The sequence below is a fragment of the Haliaeetus leucocephalus genome, unplaced genomic scaffold, assembly GCF_000737465.1.
Source record: "Haliaeetus leucocephalus isolate CR32 unplaced genomic scaffold, Haliaeetus_leucocephalus-4.0 Scaffold992, whole genome shotgun sequence".
NCBI lineage: Eukaryota > Metazoa > Chordata > Aves > Accipitriformes > Accipitridae > Haliaeetus > Haliaeetus leucocephalus.
The window spans coordinates 949,033-976,666 of NW_010973428.1; the positions used below are offsets into that span (position 1 = coordinate 949,033).

At 37.7% G+C, this 27,634-nt stretch overlaps 1 protein-coding gene across 1 annotated transcript in view; it reads left to right on the forward strand.

Annotated features, from left to right (window-relative positions):
- The first annotated feature begins 1,833 nt into the window (after window positions 1–1,833).
- PARK2 (parkin RBR E3 ubiquitin protein ligase) overlaps window positions 1,834–27,634 on the forward strand; it is a 626,120-nt gene continuing 600,319 nt past the window's right edge. Inside the window, exons 1-2 of the mRNA XM_010584524.1 lie at window positions 1,834–2,014; window positions 11,865–12,028. Of these exons, the coding sequence (XP_010582826.1) occupies window positions 1,834–2,014; window positions 11,865–12,028 (345 nt within the window). The remainder of the gene's footprint in view (window positions 2,015–11,864; window positions 12,029–27,634) is intronic.

The following is a 27,634-nucleotide window of genomic DNA, read 5'->3' on the forward strand; positions in this document are numbered from 1 at the left end:
ATTTCACTCTGTACTGAAATAACAACATTCTGTGTTGGGGATTTTATGCATACATATATATCCCTCTATATTATCTATCTACCTATATCTCTGTACACACCCACATTTATACGTTTAATATAATTAAGGGGTGATTGTAAATGACTGTATTGTGTATATTTTAAATAGGTCCAATTAATTTCTGTGTGTTCAGAGAATGTACTGAATTCATAGGGTTCTGGTATGATACTGGGATATTTGAAATTGTTTTTCTTTTTTCCAGCTAACTAGCGGTTTTAGAGTAGGAATGATAGACTATTTTTGACAGTCAATTTGGGCCATATGTTTTTTCCTGGCAAAAGTGGCTGCTGGGTATTTTCTTGTGTCAGGGACATAGAGGTATTTTATGTGGAGTGTTTGCAACTTGGGTGTAAGATAGGTAGCAAAAGTAGATGTTAAAAAAAACCATCAAAGGGAGGAAGAGCTCTGAAAAACTCGAGGGAGAAAATTATCTTTGAAATACAGTATATCTTCAAGCTTAGCTACAGGAACTTCCTTTTTAACTAATACAGAAAAAAAGTGGGGTACATATTTCCATTACACAATTGGACATTTCTTCGGCAGCCCATCATCTTTTAGTTCTCTTTTGATTTTAAGAGGTTAAGTTTTACTGTCAGAGGAGCAAACAGCTAAGACAGTTTTAGTAAAGCTAATGTAATAACTTAGGATTTTTAACTAATCTTTACATTACATCTTTAACAGATGTAATTTTGCCGAAAGAGTTTAACTTGGACCTGATGGTAAATTCCAAGTTGCTATAGCAGCGCTGTACGTTTTGGAACAAAACACATTTTTTTCAAATGTCAAACGGCAAGGACACTTTAAAATTGTTTCAAAACTATCAACAGGATGCCTTTCTGAAAACTTTGGAGCTGACACGGGCTGCCTGGAGTTGGGGTGTGAAAGACGGGCAGCTGTGCTTCCTGCAGGCCAGGGATCCCTGTCAGGAGGCATCATGGCCCCGCCAGCCCGGGGAATGGCGGGAAGCCAAGGGCCGCGGAGCCCGAGGCCGAGTCCTGCGCACCGGTGGAGTGCCCAGCACGGCCCGAGAGTCCGGCTTTGACCCGATTTCTGTCCCTGAGGAGGCGGGAGGAGGAGGAGGCCAGCTGTGCTGGCACTGGCAGGGCCGAGTGCCTCTCACGCAGCCCTGCCTGCTCATACCCACCTGGGCCAAATCACATCCTGATGAAGGAACAGGAGCCCAGCTCCTGCCAGCACCTCTCGGCCTTACCCACCCACCTGCGATTTCGTAGCCTGTTTTGAGAGTCAGATTCACTGGGGCCGAAGAGAAGTTACGTTTCCTCTTACGTCTGCACTGCCTTGTCCAAGAACGGCGAGAGCAGGGGGAGGCCAGCAGGGCAGAGCAGCGGCTGGAGCTGGAGCTGGGGCCTGGCAGGCGGGAGCGCAGCCCCGCAGTGAGGTGAGAGAGGCTGGGCCTGTGGCAAGGGACAGAGCAGGGACCCACCGCCGGGCCGGCACAAGGTGGCAAGTCAGGTCACCTCCGTGCGAGAAGCCCAGGTGGGAACGGCAGCAGGCTGGCTCGGGCACGGGCCCTGCCGCGACGTTGCTGAGGCAGGGGCTGACGGGCCCGGGGGCTGGCGTGGGGCGCAGGGCCGTGGGCAGGGTGGGGAGCCCCTGGGGAAGCCGGGCAGGGGGACAGCCAGGGCTGGCGGTGCCCCCAATGCCCTGACAGTGCCTGTTCAGGCCATTCTGCGGAGCGATCACCCTCCTAAGTCAGCTCTGCTTTTGCAGTAATTTTACTGCTGAGAAGACAGGTCTCGGGGAGGAGGGATCATGCCCATGATTCAAACGAAAAGCGAAGCTTCAGGAAGCAGGGCGAGGTTAGCATTTAAAGTTGAAGGGCAGGGATATGACCGTCCCAAAACATCAAAGCTTATTTTTATGCTAGTAGAGAACTATTTATCAGTAAAACAGGTAAATTGCAAAGATACTCACGGCAAAGAGGCTGTGGCGGGTAGCCTTAAAATTGAGCGCTCAGTGATGGAATACAATTTCGTTTGCGCATTGTGTGTTTCAGAACAAATCAGGACATGATTGTAATGATACTGGGATCCCCACAAACGGGATTAATAAAAGCAAGGAAACCTAGAGATTCAAAACCTAACATTAGACGTGTAAACACCAAGGAAATAAGCCCAATTATGTTTCTGTTCTCCAGAGCAGCTGGCTTCCTTCCTTCCCTTCAAGCAACGCACGTGGCTATACTGCATACAACCATGTACTGGGCTAACACTGTCCTGGGCTATAACAATGTTTATTCCCTTGAATTTTGGCTTGTTTTTATTTGTATTAGCTCTTGCAGAAATTAAACAAAGTGAAATCAAAGATTCTTGTCGATAGGTAGGTAGGTATGTTTTCTCTGGGACTTCCCTCTTTTTATAGGTGGAACTAATCTGTTTCTACATAGCCATTCCAATGGTATATATACCATTTTTATCCATATTATAATACGGTTTGTATAAATTTTTATACTTGTTTGTCCTATACTGAACAACTAACAAACTTTATGAGGTTAGAAAGCTCCTTCCTCAGTCAAGTGTGACAGCTGCCATATTTATCATTTATTGTACATTTGTTTCAGTGGATCTTCAGCTGTCCACCAATGTTTCTAGTATTTAGCAAAATGTGTTAAATTTCCTGGGGAACTGCAAATGAGCGTAAGTGTTAAAATAGTGGAATCTCACTATTGCTGTCTTCACCTTGCATTCCCCTTTAGACCCTTAAAGCTATTGCAGTAGTCCCACTTGAATTTCATTGAACTCATGCAGTCTTTGCAAAAATACTGGCCCATTCTTCCACAGGACAGGGGTAATCTAAAAGCTACAAGAGTATACATTTTATTTTTAAATGTAATACTTCTTATTAATACAGAAAGCTGTAGCATATGGCTGGAAATATGTAGAGTTTAAAAACTCTTATCCATATCCAAGTACATTAAAGAACAGTATGCGTCTATTTAAAATGAAACAAGAATTTAGCTTGATTCTGTATCAAGGAAGTTCATGGCAGCTTTGTGCTGACATAAGCAGCCAGTAAATCAGGACAAAAATAGCTAGGAAAATAGCATTTTTAAGAGACTTTTTAAGGAAATGCCGACATAATTGTAGTGTTGTGTTAGCTAGCTATGCATTCCTCCAACTTTACAGAGAGTTTGGGTATAGTAAAACTGAGTGAATTATTCACAGGAAATAATTCACCGGACAAATTTAGCTTCTGTCTTGGATTAAGAGGCATACTTCCTAGAACAAAATGAGGTTGCTGTGAGAACTGCTGAGTTTAAAATTTGCCTCAGTGCAATACAAGAAAGCAACTGCATGTGCATGCATAGTTCAGGAGGAAAAAAAAGAGTAGTGCTGAGCTCTTGCCTTTTTATTTGCCTCTCTTCTTGGTTTGGATTACTTGGTAACAAGGAAGAGTCAGGAGGAAACTGTTAACCTGCCTACTTGCTAGATTTTACTCAGTGTTACATTATATTGGAGTACATGTATGGAAATGCAAAGCCAGGACATCTTACAAAAGAGCTGCCATAGTCATTCAGAACAAGAGTCTGTTTAACCCCGTGTATTATTGTCTCCAGCAGCAACTGTATTATTGTCTCCAGCAGCAACTGTATTATTGTCTCCAACAGCACAGACCCTTCTGAAGAAAGACAATAGGGCAAGCATAAATATTATTTCTCCCTGATGTTCTCACAGCTATCTTGAACTCAAATGACAGGAGCTTTAAGATGTATTTTCCTAAGAAAGGGGAAAAAAAATATCTTGTGATGATATCTGTTACTTTTTACTGTCCTTGCAGTGATAAGTTCCTCTTTGGCTCAGCACATGACTGGAAGACATAGACTTTCTATACTCAAAACCTACATATAAAATATTTATTTCATACTAGTATATATTATCCTCTCCTTTTCAGTAGAGAGATTACTGAGTTGCCTATGCAGTAACTGCCAGTTTCTTTTCTCCCCTTGAGCCGAAGTTATACATCCTCTATCTACCACTTCTCTGGCAGAGGTTTGCAGAAGGTCTGTGGCTAGTACCATAAGCAACCATCTCATTTTTGTCTGTTTTGAATCTAGCTCCTACAAGCTTAATATGATGCCCCTTAAATCTTGCAATGGAAGTGAGTGCCCAATCCCTACTCACCCCTTCCATGCTGCTCATGACTTTGTAGAAAACTGTCATCAGGTGCAAATGCATTACAGGTAGCATTTATGAATACTACTATATTGCTTTCCATAAACAGTCGTTTGAATAAAAGTTGATAATGATTTTTATTTTAAAAGGATGTAAAACAATCAGAAAGCTCAATCTTAAAATTGGAGTTAATAAACAAGGAACATTTTTTATTATATTTATTTAGTGTTAGCTAGAACTAAAGATGTTTCCATGAGAGAGTTTATTCCTTGCTAAGGACAGAAATAACCTCACCAAGGATAGGGTTTTATAGACATTGTTTATGTTAGATTACTACTACTAGATTGCTCTCTATGTGTGACTACATCATAAAATCATTTGTTAGGTGAAGGTAATTTACAAATGATCAGAAGCAACCAAATTACTCTAGCTTAATGAGTTGCCACTTATTGCCTGTGTAGGCTCTTTTTCTGCTGTGGCTGTGAAGTTGGCTTACATTAATGTGCATTAATTTTATTTCACAAATGCAATGATCGAGGAGGCCTAATGCTGCCAGTTATCATGGCTCAGCAGTGAGGGGTAACTCATTAAGTCATGGTTAAGTTCATTGCATATAACTGTCAGTCTGGACCTGGTGGAAAATATACAGCAGGGCATTTTGCCAGGAAAAACATCATACCAATGCATTGATATCTGCAACAGCAACCTGCTCATCTCAGGGTAGTGTTTAAGGTGTTGATTTTCAGCCATACAGACTCAAATGTGTGAAATCATTATCTCTGAGACAGTATCTCACTCCTTGTGTAGACAGCAGAGGTTCTGTAGCTGGATTTCCCTCTTTGATAGAAGTGACTTGTTGGCAGGATGTTCGGTGCAAGGGCATCAAGACTCGGGATCTTGCTCTCTCAACTTGGCTCCAATTTGTCAGAATTTGGCAACTTTTTCATGAAAGACATCTGTTTGAGAGTTTTCTTGTAGAGAGCTGATATTTTTGCTAACTGATGAAAGGGCTACATGAATTCCTATGGGACTGGTTATTCTAATGCTGATGAGATTTTATTTTACCACATATATATGTCAAGAAAAAAATCAGGCAAGCCAGTTGGCCAGAGCTTTGTGACAGGGACAGCCTCCAAAGCGGGACTCAATGTAGTGGAAGTAGGGTAGAAATTAAAATGGAGCTGACTGGACCGTCCTGCTCTGCAGTGCTCCTTGGAGCAAAAAGTTTTGGGAAGGTCTCCTATGCTAATACAGAACCTAGATACACAAATCTGTGCAGAAAAAGACTGCAACCAGCTCCAGGCTGTTGGAGTTGCTGTGGAAAGACACTTCAAAGAACTTTGCACAAAGTTGTTTAACCATTTAATTGGTCTTTCAGTAACATGTGCTGACTGGCTGTTTAATAAAAGCCTTCCACAACTCTGAACTATTCCTTTACAGACCTGAACTCAGCTTGCACAGTCTCCCCAACTCATCTTTTTCTTTCCATTTTTTGTTCCTCTTTAGTCTTTTGCTTTACTTCTTTCCCTTTTTGCAATTCCTTTGACACACTGAAAACCAGGAAATAACAATAAGAAGCTGTGGAACAAGATTTACTGCCGTCACCTTATATTGTGTTCTGCTGCTAGTTTCTCGCACTACATATATCCTACAGTTGCATTTCTACAATTTAGGTTGTAGAAATTCCAGGCAGCAACTGACATTCACTCAGTGTTTATAAAGTGCCTACAAATGTATTTTATGTTCATTAAATATAAAGATTAAAATAATAGAACAGTATCTTGCAGTATGATTGAGGATGCAAGAGCCCCAAGCATCTGAAAAATGTGTTTTTATTTTATTTATTGAAATAAAGATACATAGAACAGCTGCCTTCAGCCTGTGCCTTGAGAGGTGATGCGTGGTTGTGCTGTAACAGAGGGACTTATAGAACATTTCCACAGTACTCTAGCAGGTGGTGACGGTTTTATATTATCTCAGTTTCTACCTTCTCTTCCTTTAGTTATCCCTTCTGTGCATTTTCTTGTTTTTAATCTGCACTAAACTAGTTAGTTGTACTGGATAAATTATTAATCACAATATATGAGAAAAATTTAATACTGAAAAGGAAGGGATACTATTTTCTGGTGTGAAATAGTCTAGATGTAGGTTTTTGAGCTAGGAAGAACTGTGTTCTCAAGTACGTGCTGAGCCAAAGAGGAACTGATCACCACAGACAGATACTGTCACAAGACTTTTTTTTCTCAATCTTAGGAAAATACATTTCAAAAGTCTTGTCATCTGACCTCAGTAGGGAAAGGGCTTTTAAAAATCAGAGAAGTTTCACATATTTCACACCATCCTTGGGTTAAACTTTGGCTATATTCTTTTTGTCCATAAAAGAATAGGGAATAAAGAGTACTTGAAGCTGCTGTAGTTATCATGGACACAGTATAATTGCTCAGCAATAAGATCTTAAAGTTTAAATACGTGCATTCTTTTGCCACAGATCATATATTGTAGGTTATTGGTATGCAGCAAAGCAGGATTGTGTGATTCACTACTTTAGGAAGGAAAAGATTTGGCTATTTTATGTCAAAAATAAAAAGGAAATTGTGGTTTGCATGTAGCAATGTAAAAAACATGCACAACTTTTTTTTCATTCTTGGCACAGTTCAGTTGTTTTGGTTCTATACATCGGACTGTGCCTTCACAATTTGTTCACAAGCAGGGCCTAAGCTTCTACAGCATGCGATATTTATCTTCTTGGTTTAGAACTGGAAAACCTGTCGGACTGATGAAAATGGGGGTTAAAGCTTTGGCACTTTTGGTATGACTTGCTGAAGAAGAAAGGCTGCTGAACCCCAGGGCTCTGAGAAATGGCCTGTTGAGATCCTGGCAGGGGTGCCTGCCCACTAGCTTTATTCCAGCCTTCGCTTGAAATCCTGCAGGTCCCCTACACGCCTGCACCATGTACTTGTGTCTGAGTTTAACCAGTATGTATCTGCAGTTGCTTGAATTTCCAACTGAGTTTGTACTAACATGCTGAATTGCAAACAGGCACAGCTGAGATATGGGTACACATTTCCCTCAGTATCCCAGTTATATGTGTAGCAGCCTCCAGCATAAGGGATGGACAGGTGGCCAGGAGCAGTACTGTCTTAAACTACCTAAGATTTTAGTTGCAATCTTCTTCACTTATATTCCCTTCGTTAACAATTCTTGTATTACTTCATGGGGAAAAGTTATTCATCGTGTTGTATCCTAAGTGATTGCATTGTGCTGCTGACTCCGTTCTGGTAGTGGATGCAATGATGTATCTGTTTGTGAAACACAACATGTTCAGGATAGCAATACTTTATTTGGGAACTGGTGCATTTCTGTATTGTATTCCTATGAATGAAATGGCTCATTGTAAGTGAATTTATTAATACAAGTCACTTCAGAGGTGATAACTTCTTAATTTTATTACAGTCACTTGAATACAAATCAGCTAAAAGCCAAGAAGTTGAGTTCCTCCAGAACTGAATCAAAATAAATGCTGGGCTGCCTCTGTCATGATACACCAGTGTTTCCTCATGACCACAGCACTTGCTTCTTTCTGGGATTTGTGTTGGTACTTCATTGTCAGAGAGAATATCCAACCAGAGGAGTCCAGTCAACAGGACTGGAAGAATAAAGAAGTATTTATTTCCATCAGGTGCTGCAAAATGAAAATATTTTAACGCTTACATGGTTCTTGTTCAACAAAAAGAACATAAAAAGTCAATATGTTGAATTTTTTTATGTATTTGAGATGAAAACCAATGTCAAAATAGTGAAACTTCCCACAACTGGGAACCAGGATTTTAATTCCACTCAGTATTTACTTCTGTGTATGCCTCTACTCTCTGGTCAAATTGGGGCAGCAGGCAGAGGTGGAGGGTTGCATCTCACTTCTATTTCCTTAAATTGCTAGCCTCTGTCTGTGAAGACTTGTTACATTCTGATTAGCCAGCTTTAACCTACTGCTGCATGCTAGAGCGTCATTTCTGTATATTCAGTCTCTTGCGTCTTCTTTGCACCTGAATGCATTTCATGTACCCTGCAACTCTGTGTGTTCTGATTTTGTAGTATCAGTTTCTAGGGGGAAATCTGTTCCTCAGTACAAATGCAATTCCTGCCTTCACACCCAGAACTGAGAACTTGCCCTCTGCCATGCTTGCAGCAGTGGCATGCCAAAGAATTAAGCCTGCAGTCTTTGAAGAAGCCAATTTCCATCACTTGAGTCATTATGCCAGACCAAAAAATTTCTTACTGTTTAGGTACATGCTTAAAAAAATGGGTATTTTCGTAAGAAATATGGGAAATTCCTCTGGAAATATGTAAAAGTTACTTAACTACGTCTATTCCCTTATGTAGTACTTGCTGATCCTTCCAAACAAGAGATTAATACTATCCAATTTGTTAAATGAAAAATTGAAATTATTGCATGAAGATGTACACCTTAGATATCAGAAAGACCTAGTGAAATATTTATATACTTTTTTATTCGCTCTTTCAATTATACCACTTTCCTCCATTCAGTACTGTGTTTAAAATTTGTGGACTTAAAAGTGAGATTTTTAAAGGTATGTAGATTCAGATAGATACCAAGAGATATTTACAAAAGCACCTAGGTACCTCTTGATACCTATGGGAGCCAGATCCTTGTTATATTTACAGAGATTATCTTTTGACATGACAGTCAAGTCTCACAGAGTTTCCTTTTATTAGACAAGTTTTACTGTCTGTCACCTCTTACAGATGTGGGAGTGGGAGAGCTGATCCTAATGGAGCCTCCTTTCTTCAGCTCGGTTTGGCTACTTCTTAATTTTCATAACTTGATTTATTTCTTTTGGATTTCCATCAGCAGTTTAGGCCTCAGATAAATTCTCTAATTTTCTGTTAAGCCAATATTTGTTTAACTTCCAGCAGACAAACTTTAAATTCTACATCTTTTCAAAGTATGTAGTCTTTGGAAGAGGTCTTGAATGTCTGCATAACTTCACCTGTGATCTCTTGAATAACATGTGCTGTTAAGAGCATCAATTTGATAGTGATTATTTAATTATTAAGGTGAAATGTCAAGAAGAAAATAATGTTTCTTCTTCCTGAAAAGACATCTTGAAATATTATATTCATGAAATCTGGTTTTATTCCACAGACTAAAGTTGTGTATTTAATCTTTTTATGCTCTGTGCAAGTAAGAAAAGATCTCTTCTCTTCTTTTACATTGAGAGTTGGTGAATTGCCGACTTTATAATAGAATAAATGTGTTTAAGGGCAAAATATTCGTGGATTAGAACTTTCCAGCAAGTAAAGTTTGGCAATCTAATTATTCTTCTGAGTTAGCTTTTTAGGCTTGTAAGGGAGTAGTTGTAATCTTTGCTGTAGAGTGCAAAATGTTGCACTCACACGCCTGTTTCCCGTGTTTGCTTGTCGTTACAATTTTGAGACTGAAACTTCCACTACCTCGTAAGTGTTGGGAGGAGGAGACTATAGCTGTTGGAAGTGAATAACAATACACTTATTTGAGGGAAGGCGTGGGGATTGTTGATGATGAATATACATTGTGCTTGCAGAAAGTGTGTTGGATTTATACTGTCTTTAAAAATGAGTACCGCTTTATAAATAATTTAAATGACACTTGTTTGTGCTTCTTTTATCAAGCACTTTTCTCTTAACAGCACATTTGATTTGCAGAGTCAATGCACTTGCTAACTTTTTTTCATTTCCAGAACAAATAGCACTGGCTTTCGTAAGACTAAAGATAAAAATTATTTATTAATTAGGAAGAAGTCTTTGGATGTTCAAATGTATGCATTTTATGTGTGTATGTGAGCATATCTATATAAATGTATATAAATATATATATGCACCTAGTCAGATAGTCAGAGCTTAGCATATTAAAAAAGTATATTCCCCATTGATTTAGCTATATATTTTGCTACTGGCCCAGATGATGTTATTGACAGTTGAGCATTATGAGTGTTCCTGGACAGATGGGAAATGTTCAGTTGCCATTAGCTGGAACTACTTTTTTGTCATATAAATTCTCCTTTACTCTCCAAACCACAATCAAAATAAAATTCAAATTCCTCTGTTTTTTCAGAAGAGTCTGAATATATAGCTTGCACAGTTTAGTTACTTTCAGAACAACTTTAAATAGAAATCAAAACCAGTAAGAAGATGTACTACAGGAGACTGTGTAACACACTGCAGGGTATATGTACTGTACCCTGCCTGACATAGCGTTATGCAATCTTACCCTGCATTGTAGTACTTTAAGAGAGTACTTTCAAGTGCAAAACTTACAATGTGGTGTTAAATTTTATTGGTATATGGCCTTGTCCCTTAAAGATTAGCCAAATATGAATTGGAGGTGTGAAATTGCAAATATTTACAACATTCATTGCTCAGCAAAACAATGGCAGCGTTCTCAGCCATATTCAAGTGCTCTTAAAGTATCTGACAACTTTGAAGTGGTCAGGTAGACTATGTGTTTGAAAAATCATAAAAATCCAATTTTCAGTTTTAAAAATAGTTATTTCTTTAAACTATATAAATACTTTGAGCTTATGCTTTTGTCAGTCATTAGAAATGCAAAGGAATAACATCTTCCGCTAAAACATTGCAGTGGGAATGCGAAATAAATCTTTAAGAACACTGGTTGTTACAATCAATACCCAAGCAGCTTAGGTGACAGGTACCCACAATCTAATTGATATAAATGATTTTTTGGTTTATATTGGGTTTTGCTAATTCCTTTGCTTCCTGCCTGTGGAGCTATTGGTCAAAGCTGTCCACTGGGGACATGTCTACTGTTCATACAATCTCCGTGACTGATATGGATGTAATGAGGTTTTTTCCTGCTTCATAGTTCTTGTAGTCATTCCTCTGACCATGGGCTCAATGAGTGCATTCAGACTCCTTGTGAAAAACAGCTCTGCCAGCTGAATGGCAGGAAGCTTATGAGTTTGTTTGCCAGACTTCTCTGGATGTATAAACCAGTTGCTGCAGCTCTAAAAATTATATGACTGGTGCAGTAGTGATTTTCTGTGCTGAAGGTAGATGCCGGCAGGAGTTATGTTCTGCAGATATTTTAGTGAACTCTGAAAAGACCATGCTCTAGTACAACACTCCCAAACATTTCTGCTAGCGTGTGATTTTCTCTCCATCATTATCTTCTGTAGAATTATATCTGTTGGAAACCAGTTTATATGACTGTGCTTTACTGTGTAACAAGGCATTGTTTTCCCTTGTATTATTTAATATATTTTGGTTCTAAAGCATGCCTTGGTTTCCTGCATTTATTTGTTATATGCAGTCAGGAAGAGCACACAGAAAGCATGTGTGCCCCGTGCCTGCTAAGGTTAGGACTGAACTGAAAATCTGTTACGCCAGTTAGCAACTACTTAGCTGCCTGGCTGGGTCTCTTTTGATTCTGACTGTTCTCTGTAATTTCTAACACTGCTAAGGGGAAACGCATGGTTTTTATTTATTGGTCACTATTCTGTGCTGGCTTTCAAAATAGTACACTGCAGTATTAATAGCTTTTCTCTGAAAATAGTACATGCTCCCTGAAATTGAAGAGTAAGCCTCTCGTAGTCACTCTAGTAGAAACACTGCACGAGAAATGCTCACTTTAAAAGGTGTTTTGCTCTTGTTCAGTGTTTGTCAGGTTCAACTCCAGCCATGGTTTCCCAGTGGAGGTTGGTCCGGACGCCAGCATCCTCCAGCTGAAGGAGGCGGTTGCCCAGCGACAGGGAGTTCCATCTGACCAGCTGCGGGTGATTTTTGCAGGGAGGGAGCTCAGCAATGACTTGACACTGCAGGTAAGTCTCCCTTGGTATCTTTGCTTCTGGACTGCTGCCAGCTACACTGCCTCTCCCTCTAATGCTGCCAATCTGATGTTCATGCCTGAGATCTAATAGAATAAATAGTGCCTGGGGATTCCTTGAACTTTACTCCACACTGCTTCATTAATTCTGACCTTCTTAATTATGCATTAAAACAGCAAGCAGGAAGGATAGGGGAAGAGAGAGAATAGGAGAGAAAGAACGCATGAGAGAGCTGTGCCTAGTGAATAAATGTTTACTGACTGCAGAAGCAAGCCGTGCACAATTTCTGTATCTGTTCAATTTCTATCTTACTTATTCCATTTGAATCTTAATGAAGAAGGATGTGCATAAATTGCTCTAAATCAGGCTGCACAGTCATCACATTTGTTAGAATTTGTAACCCAATTGTGACCCCTGGAGGATAGCTACAGGGCTGCGGCTGCTCCTGTGCAGTGGTGTGTCTGCGCAGGTGAATGCACTGCTGGAGGGATGGTTCCAGATCAGAAAGCCCACAGAAGTGTACTCCAAACCACTGAACTCATAAACGTCTGAAGCTAAGAGAGGAGCAGGGAGCATGGAAGAGCAGCCATAAGTAGGTATCTGAATTTCAGCTCCTGGAGGTGAGCTAACTGTTCTCTTCAATAAATGCGGAGGGGTGCTCACCTGTGGTAAGCAGTAGTAAGCATGAAAATATAGGTTCAACTTTGTCTTCCTTGTTGTCTTTGCTATTGTTACCAGTGCTGCTGCAGTTGCTTTATAAATATTTTTGTTTATCCTCTATGTGGATTTGGCAGTTCACTCGGATAGCCAGGCCTTAGCATAAGATCACACATTTAAGACATTTGGGTAACTTGGGGAAACCTACTGGGCTTTCAACAGAGTGCAAATACTGATTTAAATGAAATTGCTGTCCTTCTGCAGTGGTATCAAAGAACTGCAGGTGCAATCTGTAGTAGTGCAGGTGATTATATAAAAGATCCCTCACAGGCAGAACTATTTCAGATTAATTGGCACTCATATTTCAGAAGTATTGCTGTACTTAGAATGGCTGCTAAGCCTGGGTACAGAAAGTCACTACTGTATTGATGACCTATCACTATTTCTCCTTGGGTATGATATTTATTGCTTTGCAAAGGGTTTTAGGGAGTTTCAGCACACAAAGGAAGGTATAGAAATGTGAATTGTTGTCAGTCTCCAGTGCATCACCTGTGGATAGCGTTGATGCATATATTCATGGCATAAACGGCAATGTGCTTCATTTACTTATATGTGCAAACATCATATATGAAAATGTAAGAATAAAAAAAGAAAAAGTGTGAATTGTAGAACTTGTCCGTTGCCAGTTACTAGATTTGGGTGTCTGTGTGGTTCTGTCAGAAGCTTCTGAACCACTTAGCATTTCCTGGGAAGCTGTAGATATTGGTGTCATTGCCATTTTATGTCAGCATGAAACGCAGATTTTGAGCCCAGTTTTACACTTGCAACCAAGTTTGTTGTCGGCTACAACATACAATCTGTTGCCAGGGTAAATTAAAAATTGCTTTCCAGATATACAGGCCTGCTGATGACTTAATTAATTTCATTGAAATGTCAGAATTACCATGTGTAGTCAAGACTTTTTATTATTTAGTAAACTGGACCTAGACTCACTGCTTTGACTTTCAGCTTCTAAAGCAGGTAGGAAGTTCAAAAGCTGTTTCAGACTTTATGATCCATACTTCTGTATTTAAGTGTCTTAAATATTGTAATGATTAATATCATCAGCAGTGTATCAACTACATTTTTATTCTTGATATTTAATTAAGTGCATTTTACTCTGATTTTGTGTTTGCAGTTTTTTCTGTCATATATTTGTGTATGTGTATTTATTTATTGTCAGAACAAGAAGAACAGTTGAGGGTTTGAGGTGTTTGAGTTTCTATGGTAGGCTGTTTGGGGCTTTTTGCATAAGAAGCTGAGTGCTAGTAAAACTTGAGTGCTAGTGAAACACTAACTTCTGGCATTTATGTTGCATCTGTAATTTCAGAGTTAACATCATATATGAGCAAATTAACTAGCTTTTGTTTTCTAGACCTATGGGTTTGCATGCAGAGTAAGAAAAATACAACATAAATATATAATCAGCTGATGCTTTTAAGTTATTTCATTTTATGGTAACATACAATTTCTAGTAAGACCATTTTGTCCTTCAATTTTTTGTAAATTACTTTTGAACTTATTTGCCCAAGATACTGTGGGAGAATCTAGAGGTCAGGAAGGAGAACTGATAGTATTACAGATAATGAGATTATAGAGGTTATGGGAAGAGCTTTGATAATTGCAGGAGTATGGGGCAGGGGTATAGGAAATACTCCAGGACAGGAAACTTCATTAGTTTCACAGCTCACAGAACAACTAGATTTGGCATGACAGCTACTTTAGGATCTCAGGCAGCTGATACAAAACTTAACTGAGAATGTGAAAGCTGTGTTTGTTTTCCAGTTTGGAGAGAAGGAAAAATCTTTCGTGGTAGCTGAAACCTGTAAAAAAGAAATGAAGCTGGAATGAACAAACATTAAAGAGAAATTATTATAAGAAAGAAAGTGCCAAGTTGAGAACTTAAATAAGTAATTTGATATCAACAACAACAGTAAAAAAATTGTAGGAAGGATAGAAGTGAAATATGTGTGGAGACATTTAATTTGGTACCTCAGATAAGTGTTTTGTCCTTGAAAAAAGAGAGGAAGATTAGAAACTGATTCAACTGTGCACAGGGGAGATCAGTATTTTAGCTAGTGACTAAGGGGCAAGTAGTGAAATTAGAGCCCTGGTAAGGAAAGATTGGTAATAACTGGATGAAGAATGAGACCTGCAAATTTGTATCTCATAAGAAGGAATTAGAGCAATAAGCTGCTTCCTAAAAGCACAGCAAATGGTGTTACTTTAAGGGTGCTAAGTAGTCTGAAAAATGATGAAGAGCTCCCTGCTGATTACAGTTCGCTTTGGAATGAATAGAAGTAATTAATTAATATATAGCCCAAATAGGAATTCTTTCAGAAGGCTGTCATGAGTATATGAGAACAGTGGGTAAGATCTTCTTGTGGCAATCGTAAGGGCGAAAGAAGAACAAAACTATAACAGAGTCAACACAGGAATAAACAGGAGGTAGCTGCGTATCAGGAACATTAAAGTGTTGTAATGGGAGATGACTGCTTACAACATTGGCTTTGCCTCCAAGAACAGCAAAATTAGTTAACAAGCCTTCTGGAAGCAAAATATGTGATACACAGTTTTGCTTAATGCAAACAGTTTGAAATTTACTCCTCGTAATAGAAGCAATATTATATTAGTACAGGCTTGCCCTTTCTTGGAGAACTCAGAATCCCCTTGTGTGGAGAAGCTCTTTGCAAACAGTTTGTAAGAGATATTCCCTGACTTGCAGAGCTTACAGTGTAAATGAATAAGGCAGACAAATGATGTGATGGGAATCAGTAGCCTGGCTTGTTCACAGTCAGTAGCAAAACAGAGATAGAATTAAGTCTTCTGTTTCACAATTCAGTACCATTTCTTTTTGACAGTGTTTCCTCTACGAGATAAATGTAGAAACAGAAAAAGGCTAAGCATGTGATTAGTAGCAGGACTTGTTAGCTTTAGCGCAGTGCTCCACTGAGACAGATTCTCCATCAGAGTTAGCTTGCATTTGACTGGAGCATAGGCTCAAGGCTTGGAGCATAGGCTTCACGTGAATTTGGCTTTGACTGCATCCATCCATATAGGTGCTTTCCTAAAATTATTCATTCATACATTCAAGAAACAAACAAACATGACTAAGTATTGTTAAACGTTGGCATGTGAGCTGATGAGCATAACTCAAAATGAATAAAAAAGAATGGCATAACTGAAGTAGTAACATAGATGATCATCTCTACAGAGGAGGGAAAAGAGAAGTGGTAGGAGAGAAATGGTGCTATAAGTAATGTTAGCATGCTGCAGTTTGACAGTGGTTTGGAAAGCGTATGCTTTGTTGTGGAAGGGTTTCTGAATAGTAAACATTAGAGGTCAATCCAGAGGGCACCTGGTTCTACTGGAAGCACTTTCCCGTGCCATTGTGTGAAAAGCTCAAGGACAGAGGGAGCACCTTGTGACAATGGGTCTCAGTTTATATTCCTCACACTTTAAATATTTATAAAAATAGGGTATCGTTAATACAATTGTTCTCAGTGAACAACTTCTTTAGCAGAAACAGGTATTTGAACTATGGAACATTGCATTTTATCGAAGAAGAAGGACCTTGTGTACCTAAATGCATGCCAACTTTCTTACTCTTCAAGCACAGCTCAGTACAATAGAGCTTCCAGAAGTTCTTGTATTTCCCTGTTTCAGTTTACTGAAGGTGCAAAGGAGAAACCAGGTGACACAGTGCAAAATGTGTCCCTAGCCAGCAAAAAACCCCCATGTGCTCGACTTTAGTTATAAACCCCTGAACACTAAGATTGGAGTGGGTCTTTTGACATACACAATAAGTAGTGCCTTTTGTTACAACCTACAGTTTTTGCATATAGGATACCAAATCACTCACGGGAACATCTTTGATATTCAACAGTTTTGTGGGTTACAGAATACAGTGAGTCAACATTTGCATATGTAAACACTGTTTGGAGAGATTTGCTCACAGACATCCTGACTGAATCAATCATCCTATGTGACATTCAAAGGGAGAAAATGATTTTATGTGTGTGTTTAAATCAGTATTTTGGGTCAATATTTGATTGACCTGTGGATCTTTTCTTACTTGGAAAGCTGGAAAATGTGTATTGTACTTCTTCAAAACAGAAAAAGCTAGCAGAACAATACTTAGGTATATTATAGTAATAAAGGAAATCTAGAGATTCCATCTGTGTTGCCAGGTAATATGGACTTGGCTAAATGAGTGGATAACAGTACCGCTCACTCTTGTTTCTTTTGATGGCTGCAGACTCACTGTATGTGATAACAGACCCTCTATGTGTTGAATAAGCTACTCCAAGATTTGTAATGGGCCTCATGGTATTATATGCCCATAATGAATGTGGAAAGTACCATGTAGCCATATTTAGTATGAAAGTAAGTCAGAGCCAGCTCAGGTCTACAGATTTTCCATATCTGTTTAAGAGGATACATTGCTTATTAATTGTTCTGGCGGATCAAGATCTAAATGCATTAATAAATTAGACCTTTGAGCCCAGTAACATATTTCCATTCTGCTTTTAAATGCATTGCTGTTCTATTCTTTTTATGCTAAGTTTTTCCTGGAAGTATGAGACTATGAAAAAGATATAACTATAGCTAAATAAGGGAAAAATTATCTTCAAGTAGTTTGGTAACTCCAGAAAGTGAATGGGCCATGTTTGAGGGGGCTGCAGCATCAAGGATGTCCTTGAATTTTGCTGGTACCTTCTGGATTCTTCTGACATTTCTTATGTGTTTAGGTGGTCTGCTGATGATTCAGGAAGAAGTGTGATGGGGTTTTCTTTGCAAACTTTCTGCAGTGTGCACTCTCTACAAATTTGTATTTAATTTCTAGAAGTATCTGGGGTTTGGTACCGAGATGAATTCTGTGTTGTCTGCTAAATCTGGTTCATGATTCCCTGGAATGGGGTTGCTGGTACCAGTATTCTTACAGGTGTCTTACTGACTCATGATATTTCTGAATGACCTGTGTTGCTCTTTTAGAATAATTTTGAAATTTCTAAATGTGAGTTTCTTTTGTTTTCCACTTTGCTGACAGTTTCAGCAGGTTGGGAGTCTATTGAATTTCCATTCCACCTATGGTTGTTATTACTTTCTTATATGTGAGAACATGGTCAGGCAGCAGATAATTTTTTTTTTTAACTTCATTTCTCTTAGGCAGTTAAAATTCACTACATTGAGGCCATTAACTGAATTTTACAAAATCCATTTCTGAAAGAGCAGGTGCTTTGCGTGGGACTGATAGAGAAACCGCAATACTATTTGCACGAAATACAGTATGTTGATAAGAAACTCCTCTGGCAAACCACTGTAGTTCTTCTCAAGACATATATAGTGTTTCAGAATGAAATTATCTTGAAAATTACACTAATATTAGATGTGCTTTTGTTTTCTACCTGAATACTTGCGTTAGGCATTTGTTGAATCTTTCCCCCTTGTCATGTATATAATCCAATTCATATGTTTACAATGCTGTCCATTTTTTGATTTGGATCCTGCTTTAGGTTGCAGGAGGGCAATGTTTAAGAAAAAAAACTTCAAAAAGCTGTAGTTGTTGGAGTGGTGGCAGTGAGCAATAACTTTGAGTTTGTAAATCATGACAGTAAAAGAAAGGTCAGCCCACTTCTTTCATTCATCACTTTTCTAAATTTCTCTGGTGAAAAAGTGTTTAGCGTATTGCACACCATTACCCCAAACTATAGCTGAATTAGCAGAAGTTCAAGGGTAAGAGGGACATTTCCTTCCTTCTTCCTCCCTTTTCCTCATAAGAAAAGGATGGTATTAACTATTCTGGTAGACTACATTTATAAGGAAGGATCCATAGAGACTGTGTATTTTCCAATTCATAACTAAAATAGAACAATCATTGACATATATTTGTATTGTATGAAAAAACAAGAAAAACAGGATTTATTTAACACACTATAATAGTGAAAATAGTGGATTGAGAAATGGGAAATTGGGACAGAGTATCTGTGCATTATTTTTTAACTTTGAGAATTTTGTGTCTGGAAAATAAAATTGTAAAGGAAGAGATGGAAACTTCACTGTTGGAAATGTATTTTAAAATAGCAGGTAGCATACCAAATATGCCTCCTCAATGGAAAGGTGGAATGTAGTCCCTTGCCATTATAATTTCTTTGCTTTAGCCTTAATTTTGCTTATGTAAATTTTTACAGCTCTGATCATCTGAAATGTCATCTGTAATACATTCATATTTGTAATTATCAAGGTCACACAGCTATTTAGTAAGCCATTCTGGGTTTCCTTCTTCTTTTATTTTTGTTTTTCAAGCTTTCTCACTCATTTTAATTGAAAATGTGGGAGGGAATCTTTGCTTCATATCTGATTATGGTTTTCATCACGAATGAACCTCCATATTCTAGGAGACACAGAATTATTCCTGTTAGGAACAGCTTTGATGGAGGGTGGTCAAGAAATCAAAAGAACAGATTAGTTGCATTATGACAGAAAAGGCCCCATGAAAGGAAATAACATTGGTCATCCTTAAAAAATAATACCAAGGCAGGCTTAAAGAGAAAGAAGGCAATTATTTTAGGAGTTATTGAAGCAAAAGTAGGTATGTAATTCCTTATATATTATTTCATTGGAACAACCTTCAGTGAATTTACAATTCCTAGAAGTTTTCTTCTGAATCCAAAAAGCCTGTTGAAGAAATAAATGTGAACTGTGTAAAAAAAAATTTAAAAAAGTCAGTAATAAGCCAAAGAACAGAGCAATACAATTTTCTCTCCCCATTTAGACTAAGTAAAGCAGCAAAAGCACCTGTTCCAAAAATGAAGTAATTTTCACTTTCTTCATATACAAAGCAGGTTGTTATTTCCTTTTTTCAGGTACAACATTGGCTCCACTGATGTAGTGAAAGCAATGCCATTGACTTTCCATGACTTTCCATTCTCCCTCTCATTCTCTCTCACTCATTCCCTCCCTCTTCTTCTCTCTCCCTTTTTATCTTTCACACACACACACAAAATCCTTACTGTCCTGGGGAAGCTCCTCAGCCAGTGTGAAATGCTGTTCCTTCCATCCATAGAAGTACAGATATGAGTCCCATTCCTGCGAAGTCCAGTTTCCAGTGCTGTTCCTGAATGAATTGATCAGTGTTTTCCTCACTTGTACTGCAATTCTTATTATTAGCTCCCCACAGTTGAAGTCGCTTTTCCTGTTTCCATTTCAGGCTTTCCCAATCAATTCCAGTTCTTTGAAATCCTACTTCCATCCAATATCTGTGGCCCATTGCAGTGTTAAACCAGCTTAGGAAACTAATTGTTCTTTCCAATCTTTCTTTTTCCCAGCCTATGAAAGAAAGGGGGGGTAGAGAATGAGAAAACTAAGTTGCCTTGCAGATCTGCTCTTCCTGCCAATGAGCTGACATTTTCTTCTACTTATGGTTTCTGTCTTTCATTGGATGATGTACCTCTGTACTAACTGTTGACCTCCTTGTTTTCTGATCTTCTTGTGTCTAACCAAGAAGCTGACAGATCTGCAGGAGGCTCTAGAGCTACAGGATAATCTGCAGGTAATGGAGGGGGCCTTGTGGGAAATCTGGGGAGGATTGTCTCATCTCAGACAGCTGTGGTCCTGGCAGGAAAACAGCCAGGCCCTCTTGTGAGATAGTGGACTTCATGTGTATCTTCATATCAGTTTGCCTATGTGTGTGTGACATGTATAAAAGGTTATCACCTTATTTTAGGTAATTTTGAAAAGGTGTGTAAATGTTGGCAATTTTTTGGTTGGTGAGGTTACACTTCTCAGGAAGAGACATGTACATGACACCACAGTTGCTAGTTTTATGGTATAATTAATATAAAAAAAAGATACCAATAATGAAACATCTTTAAACTTCAAAAACATGCCTAATACAGTTTTTTCCTATTAACTATTTGACATAAAAAAGCATGATGGAAACATATAAAAGTTTTATTGTCATATATTTGGTATGCGTGATATACCAGAGCTCTGACTTCGTGATTTGTTTCTTATACAGCTCATCCCAAATTATCCTATAAAATATTTTTACTGTACTATCTTAGCATCTTTAACATATCAATCTATTCGTTTGTATCGTTCACAGTGTGCAGCATATTTTGAGTACAAACCAGATAAATGTATGCAAGTATGTTTAAGTACAGAAAATAATAGCTACTTTCCTCTTTAACCAACATCATATAACCTTTATTCCTGCCTTATTTTTGTTACCATAGATGGTGATTTGGGCTCTTTGTTTACCATTTATCTTATAGCAGTGTGCTTATTACTACAGCTTAAGCACACATAATTTAGTGTTTGAGCTTCAGGAAAGGAAGAATCAATCCAATTTTAAAACATCTTGGTGTTTCTACTGTCAGAATTTTATAGCAAAAATGTCTCAATGACTATAAATGACAATAAATAAATTAAAATGACCAGTTGGATATATATCACTGGAAACCTTATACTTTGTGAAAGTGTTCTATTTTACTTTATGAATAGTGAAAAATGTAGTGCCTATCTTCTGAATGTACTAAGATGCTCAAATTTATAATACTGGAATTTTTTATATAATATTTTATGGAATTTTTGTTTGTAGGTGGCAAGTAGTAGTGGAAACTTCTGTTAGTTTTCTCAAAATAATTTTACAAATTTTTGTTCTGTCACTATGACAAACACAGGAAGAGAGGAAGTGGTGCAACAGTGCAGCAGAATAACAAGGGGAAGAAAGAATACGTGTAGAAATGTATGCCATGCTGATGTAAACATTTCAAGACTGAATATCAGAAGGCTAGAAGGATTGTGGGAATTAAAGATAAAAAGGGTTCAGGTAGACTTGAAAGGTTTGACAGAGAGGGTTATGCTTAATTATATGGCATTTACTAAATGTGAGGGAGATTAGATGAGCAACCAAAGAAAAATCTATTAAAAGGCAATGTTCATGAAGCATCTGAGGTTGTCCTACCAGGCAGGAAAGCAAGTGATAAGGTGAAGGTTAAGATATATTAGAGATGACTGCAAAAGCAAGGACGCCCAAGGAACTGGATTGCAAAAGCATATGAATTGATGGCAACCACTGGTAAGCCCACATTTAAAAAATTTCCAGCAACTAATGGAATGGGAAATTTTCAATGTGTTAATACAATTTGCAATGTAAGGCTACTTGGGTAGGCTATAAAGAGCTCCATTCAAGGCCTGACACCTAAAATAACAGAAATGAACATATTATCACCTTCAAAAGAGGTGTGATTACATTACAGAAATCTACCTTATGTGGTAGACCCATTTAGTGAGCCACCAGACTCAATTGATTCCTTAAGCATATCATCAGATAAGATTAAAGACTCCTCCCATGGAAAATGGTGATATTTTTTAAAATTAAAAAGACTAGAAATTTATTCAGTACATTTTTAAAAAAGAGAAAAAAATTTCAAACTGAGGAGCAGTAATCCATGCAAGTCTATTATCTGGGAAACCGATTTAGGAGATACTTCAGCTGGTTTACCTGACTTGAGCTATGCGGTGAATGCATTACCTACAACAATAAATTGAAACAAAATATTAAATTTAAACTTGCTCAGCATACTCAGTATTACCATTTATAATGAAGGCAGATACTGGGAATTGTTATCCTATAATCCAGGAAGGCAACTGAAAAATTACGCAATGCAGAATTGCATGCAATTCTAAATACGTTATAGGAAACAAGATTTGGGGAGGTTGAACTGGTAACCGTTGATTTGGTAGGATATATTTTCAACCAGAAATGTTGACCATATAAGCACGATTCAGTCAGGTAAGCACTTAGCCATGTTATAAATTAGAGCTACGAGTTCTAATTCTGATTTCAGAAGAGTGGAGAAACTAGATGCAGTAACACGTAACAGTATTAGTACCTACACTATATGCCTGCAATGATTTGTGCTCTTGCTTTTCAGAGGACCATTCTGTAAATGCCATCCTTTATCACTGCAGAGGTAATAAAAGCAGCATCCCCAGAAGTGTTCATTTCCGATGGAATTCATTGCTGATCTCATCTATTTAAGTGAATGCAAATGAATGTTCTCTCTCCTGTTTCTCTGAAGGATTGATGCATTTCTGACCGGTGAGCACTGCACAGTGTCAGTCTCCAGAAACAAATGGAGGAAGATTGACACAGAATGGGTTCATACCTCAAGTAGCCACGGGATTTAATCTCCTTGCATCTCTGGGTGTATATGTGTCAGTCATAAAGTAGTCTGTGAATTACTTATCTCCTGACATAATTCAAATATCTCAGAAATGTTATTTTTCTATTAAAAAGAAGGATTGACTTTGCAAGGCTACTGTGGGCTATAGAAAATATTAAAAAATTGCTACTGATAGATAAATGACATATAGAACTGGAGAGAGAGTTTGCTTTGTTCACATTTATGGAAACTTTCATATGTTCTGTTGTTTCACTGCATTAGGAGACATGCTACTTCCATTGTAAGGTAATTTAGTGTGATGTATTGTGTATTTATAGTTAAAGCTCAAAATTGAACTTTTCTAGCAGCAGAGAACAGTAATAGCCTTGCAGGATATACACGAGCTCACAATAAGGCCAGTAATCCGCAGGTTTAAAGTTGCACTGTGCTGGAGACTATCAGTCAACACTGGGGTTTCTAGTGCTGCCTACATGAGAGAAGTTGCATTAGAGTTTAGAAAAGAGAGGATTTGAGAGAGAAATAACCTTTCCTAAAATGAGAGAAAGAGGAGGTTTGCTTTTGAGGCTTGTTTTGTCATCGCCCACTTAGAAATCTCTTTGTGGTAGCTGCATTCAGTCCTTTTTAAAATGGCATTGGCGTGCTGACATTTCAAAGGGTGCATACCAGGAATGGCATGTGAGGTCTTGTTGCTGAAGAATTGTGTGTCATGTCCTGACTTCATTACACTACAGGGAGGAGACTGAAGTATGTATTTTCATGTCTCTATAACTCAGTAATCCTCGTAGTTCTCTAACTTTATGTTGTTTTGAAGAAGACTACTTCCATTTTCTTGAGTAAAATGGAATTTAAAGAAATGGCTTATTTGGCTCTGTCAGGCTGGTAAGTTTCCTGTGTAAGTCAGGAAAAGCTTGTGACATGCACTTATATTTCTGATAGAAATTTATACTAATTAATTTTTATCATTTTTCCATTGTAGTAGTAAGTTACATCCATGTTATTTGATTATACCAGCATGTGTTAATTAATTTCCAGCCTTTCATCCTGGAATGTGAACTGCAGGGTTTGAGCTGCAAGAAGCACTACAACGTGCTGTTATGAGTCCAAATAATCACAGTGCAATCTGCCAATTTTGCTGCTTTTGTATTTTAGTTTACTGTTATATAGACTATGTTAGGGGTTCTTCCTTGTGTAGTCAAGATACATTGACTGTGTAAGAAAAAGTACCCTTTCTGGACACCCTGCTTATTTACTTCTTATTCGGACATTTTTTTGGTTGATCTCAAATGTGTTTGCTCTAGTCAGGAAAGTTAGCTCCAAAGACACTGTTTCATTTGCCCTATTGTAGGTATTGGGAGGGAACTTGCATTGCAAGTTATTAATTTTTACTGGTGTTTTTATTCAAAGTAAGTATTTATCTTAAGTGCATCTCCTACATATTTTTCAAATTTTGAATAATTTGGGGATCTGTATCAATGTTGACAAGATGCTTTCCAAAATGGTTGAACATGTGCTTATATTTTTGCTAGGGAGTTCCTGTACAACTGAAAAAGAGATTGGGGAGGCAAGTGCGTGACTTGTGTTGAACACTTGGGATCACATTAACTACAGGAAAACAAAATAACCTGGGAAGAAATTGCTGCCTTGATTATGAATGAACTCTGCTTGCAGACTTTGAAGGAGGGAATAAACAATAATAATTAACAAGTTTAAGCAAAAATGTATAAAAAAAGTTAATAAGTTTATTGGCAAGTCTGACAGGAGATCCCTTTGCAAAACCAAAAAATATGGATTAAGAACTGTTTTCTGTCAGCATTCTTTAAGGTAACTGTTTTCCTGTGGTCTTAATGGAAGTGTGAACATAAGAAAAAAAAAAGTAGGACATTTGATATTATTATTCATAAAATATTCTGGTTTTGTTTTAAGGCTTCTTATGTATTACAGTTTCTGATAATATCAAGCTTAGTTCTTTCAATTTGGATTCTTTTCATGTTTCAGAAACTGATGGTGTTCAAATTCTAGATGAGCAGGAAAAACAAAGCTTTTAGGTAGGAGTTGCATTGCTTGAAATTGGAAGCAATCATTTCCCCATCCTTCCCTTTTATGCTGATTTTCAATTCCTAACAGTTTTCAAGACAAGAAGACATGGAATCAAGCTGTAGAATATAATACCTTGCCTTATTCTAAGGTTTGTCGCATAGCTGAGCACCAAATGAACGAAATCTCTGTATTCTCCAGACTTAAGTAACATGGAATTAATCTAGGAACAGCTGTATTTGCTCAAATATTTCTGTGAAATATGGTTTTAACAGAACAGAGCAATTGTTCAAAATAAATGTATCCACACATAGAATAATTTAGGAATATCTGGAATTCTAAGTCCTCAACACCTGAGCGATCAGGCAGCTCATGCTTCTGTCATACCAGAACAGGAGCAGAAATTTATCATGGCACAGTGGCATCTCCTTCCCACACCCTGGAAAGCCTAGGAACCTCTAACAGATGTACCTTATGGAGATAATTTTTGCTAGAGATGCACAGAGAAAAAAAAACTCAAACTATGCCCTGATTTATCCCTTTTTTGATGATGGAGTGATTGCCTTTGCAATGTGAAGTGTGTAATAGCTGATAGTATATTTTGCCTCCCAACTACAAGCATAAAATTCAAAATAAATTTTAATTTAATGAATTTTAAATAGCTTTAAATAGAATTAATCAGGCAAAAATGTGTGTGTATTTATCTTGAAAGGTCATTTTTTTCCGAATAAGACTCCAAATCAGTTGACAGTTTCTGGATGTAAAAAGTGTTGGTTTAGCCAATTTCAGGGTACTACAAGCTAATAATATTTTAGCATGTTTTGCTGCAAATTTCTAATACATAAGAACACAGACTTGGTAAATGCCAGGAAAAGACTAGTTCAGAAAATAGTGAAATCTGTGAAATATAAATGAGATCAGTATGTCTCTATTACAAACAAACAAAAATATAATTTGTTGCTGCATGTTTGTTGCTAACTCTTTCCTGAACTAATAAACGTCAGCTAAATTGCTGGCCTCAGTCACTTGTTCCACAATCCAACCACCCTCCACATGAAGAAATGCTTCAATTGCTCATACCACTTCCCGTCTTCATTTTCAGTATATGATGTATTACTTTTCAGTTAGTTACTAGTTCATTGAACTTGTTAATTTCAGACAAATATTATCTCAACTCCACATTGGCAGAACACTTGCATAATTTACACTGTTTATTTTCCTTCTGCAACTTCTAGAGATACTGTGTTGGAAGTGCTGGGTGACTTTTTTACCTCAATTCGTTGATGGCAGCAAATATGAAGAACATACAAACTTTAGGGAGCCTGTGAAAAACCTATAAGATCATCTGGGTAACTGCAAGGGCTATTGTAATCTTATGTTCTGAGGCAATATACATACCATAGGTTTTATCTGGATGTCATTTTTTCAGATAAAGGTTATGTCATTCCTTGTGACAACTTTGCTATTTCTCTTCAGGTTAGGAAACAGGAACCTTCATGTCAAAATATTAAAGTGTCTTTTAGAAAGAGCTGAAAATCCTGCTCATTCCTTTGCAGAATGTTTGGGTTTTTTATAAAATATCACCCAGTCACTGAACACATCTGGTATTGTCTCCATTGGATATTTCTCTGCAGAAAGAAAAATGTCATATCTTTTAAATCCAGCTGCCACACTTGGGCAGTTAAGCATGTCAAGGAAAGAAACATATACTTAGATATTAATTTATACTTGGATGTGGTTTTAAATCAATAGAATTTAATAGGAAGAGGTAGCATACCCATTACTGCCACATGCTAAGTGGATAGTCTTCTTCCAGTATAAAAAAGTGTTGGTTTGGTTTTGCTTGTCTTACTTTTGAGATAGTTGAAACTTAACTATAAAACCTTAGAAGCTTGAATAAGAAGATTCATGTGGGAATTTGACTTGCTATTAGCTTGTTTGGTAGAATTTTTCTGAGTAGATAAGCTCTCAGACAGTATTATCAAAATTTGAATCCTTAGAGGAAAATACCAAAGCTCTGGATCTGGCGGAAAGACCAAACTAAGCCTTGAATTGAAAGTGATAGGGGAGATAGCAGATAACTGATATTCATGCTCTTTTCTGTGATCCCATTCAGACCCTTTTTCTTTGTTAAATCCAGGCAAAAAAAAAAAAAAAAAATCCCATGCTGCAGCATTTCTTAAGAAGGTCACGGTAGATATCTGCTTATTTCAGACACTGCTGTGGCATGTAGTGATCACTCTTAAAATAGGCCCTCTGCTAATTAAAAATAACTGAAGAGAAGGATTTTATTTTGATATGCATTTACAGAGAACATTATTCTCTTTATCCGGTATTAAAATCTAAACTCCTAAATAAGTTCTCTTCAGTGCTTGTTCCCTTTTCAATCAATAGAAGAAATACAGCAATCAAAAAAGGAACAAAGTCATTTTCCCACACCAAACACTACGTTTTCTTTCAAAACAAACACAGGCTCACGTGATAAGGTCTGCTTCACTGAAAAGAAATATTCTTCAGACTTCAATCCCCAGGCCCAGCAAGGCAGAACATGAGTTAAATTTTTAGTAAGCTAACAAGTGCTCTTGTTCTTTTAAGTAGGTAGCTAAGTGCAAGAGCTAAAAATAGATTAAGATGATTTTACTAGAGCTATACTGGAGGAACTTTGCCCACTTCAGTA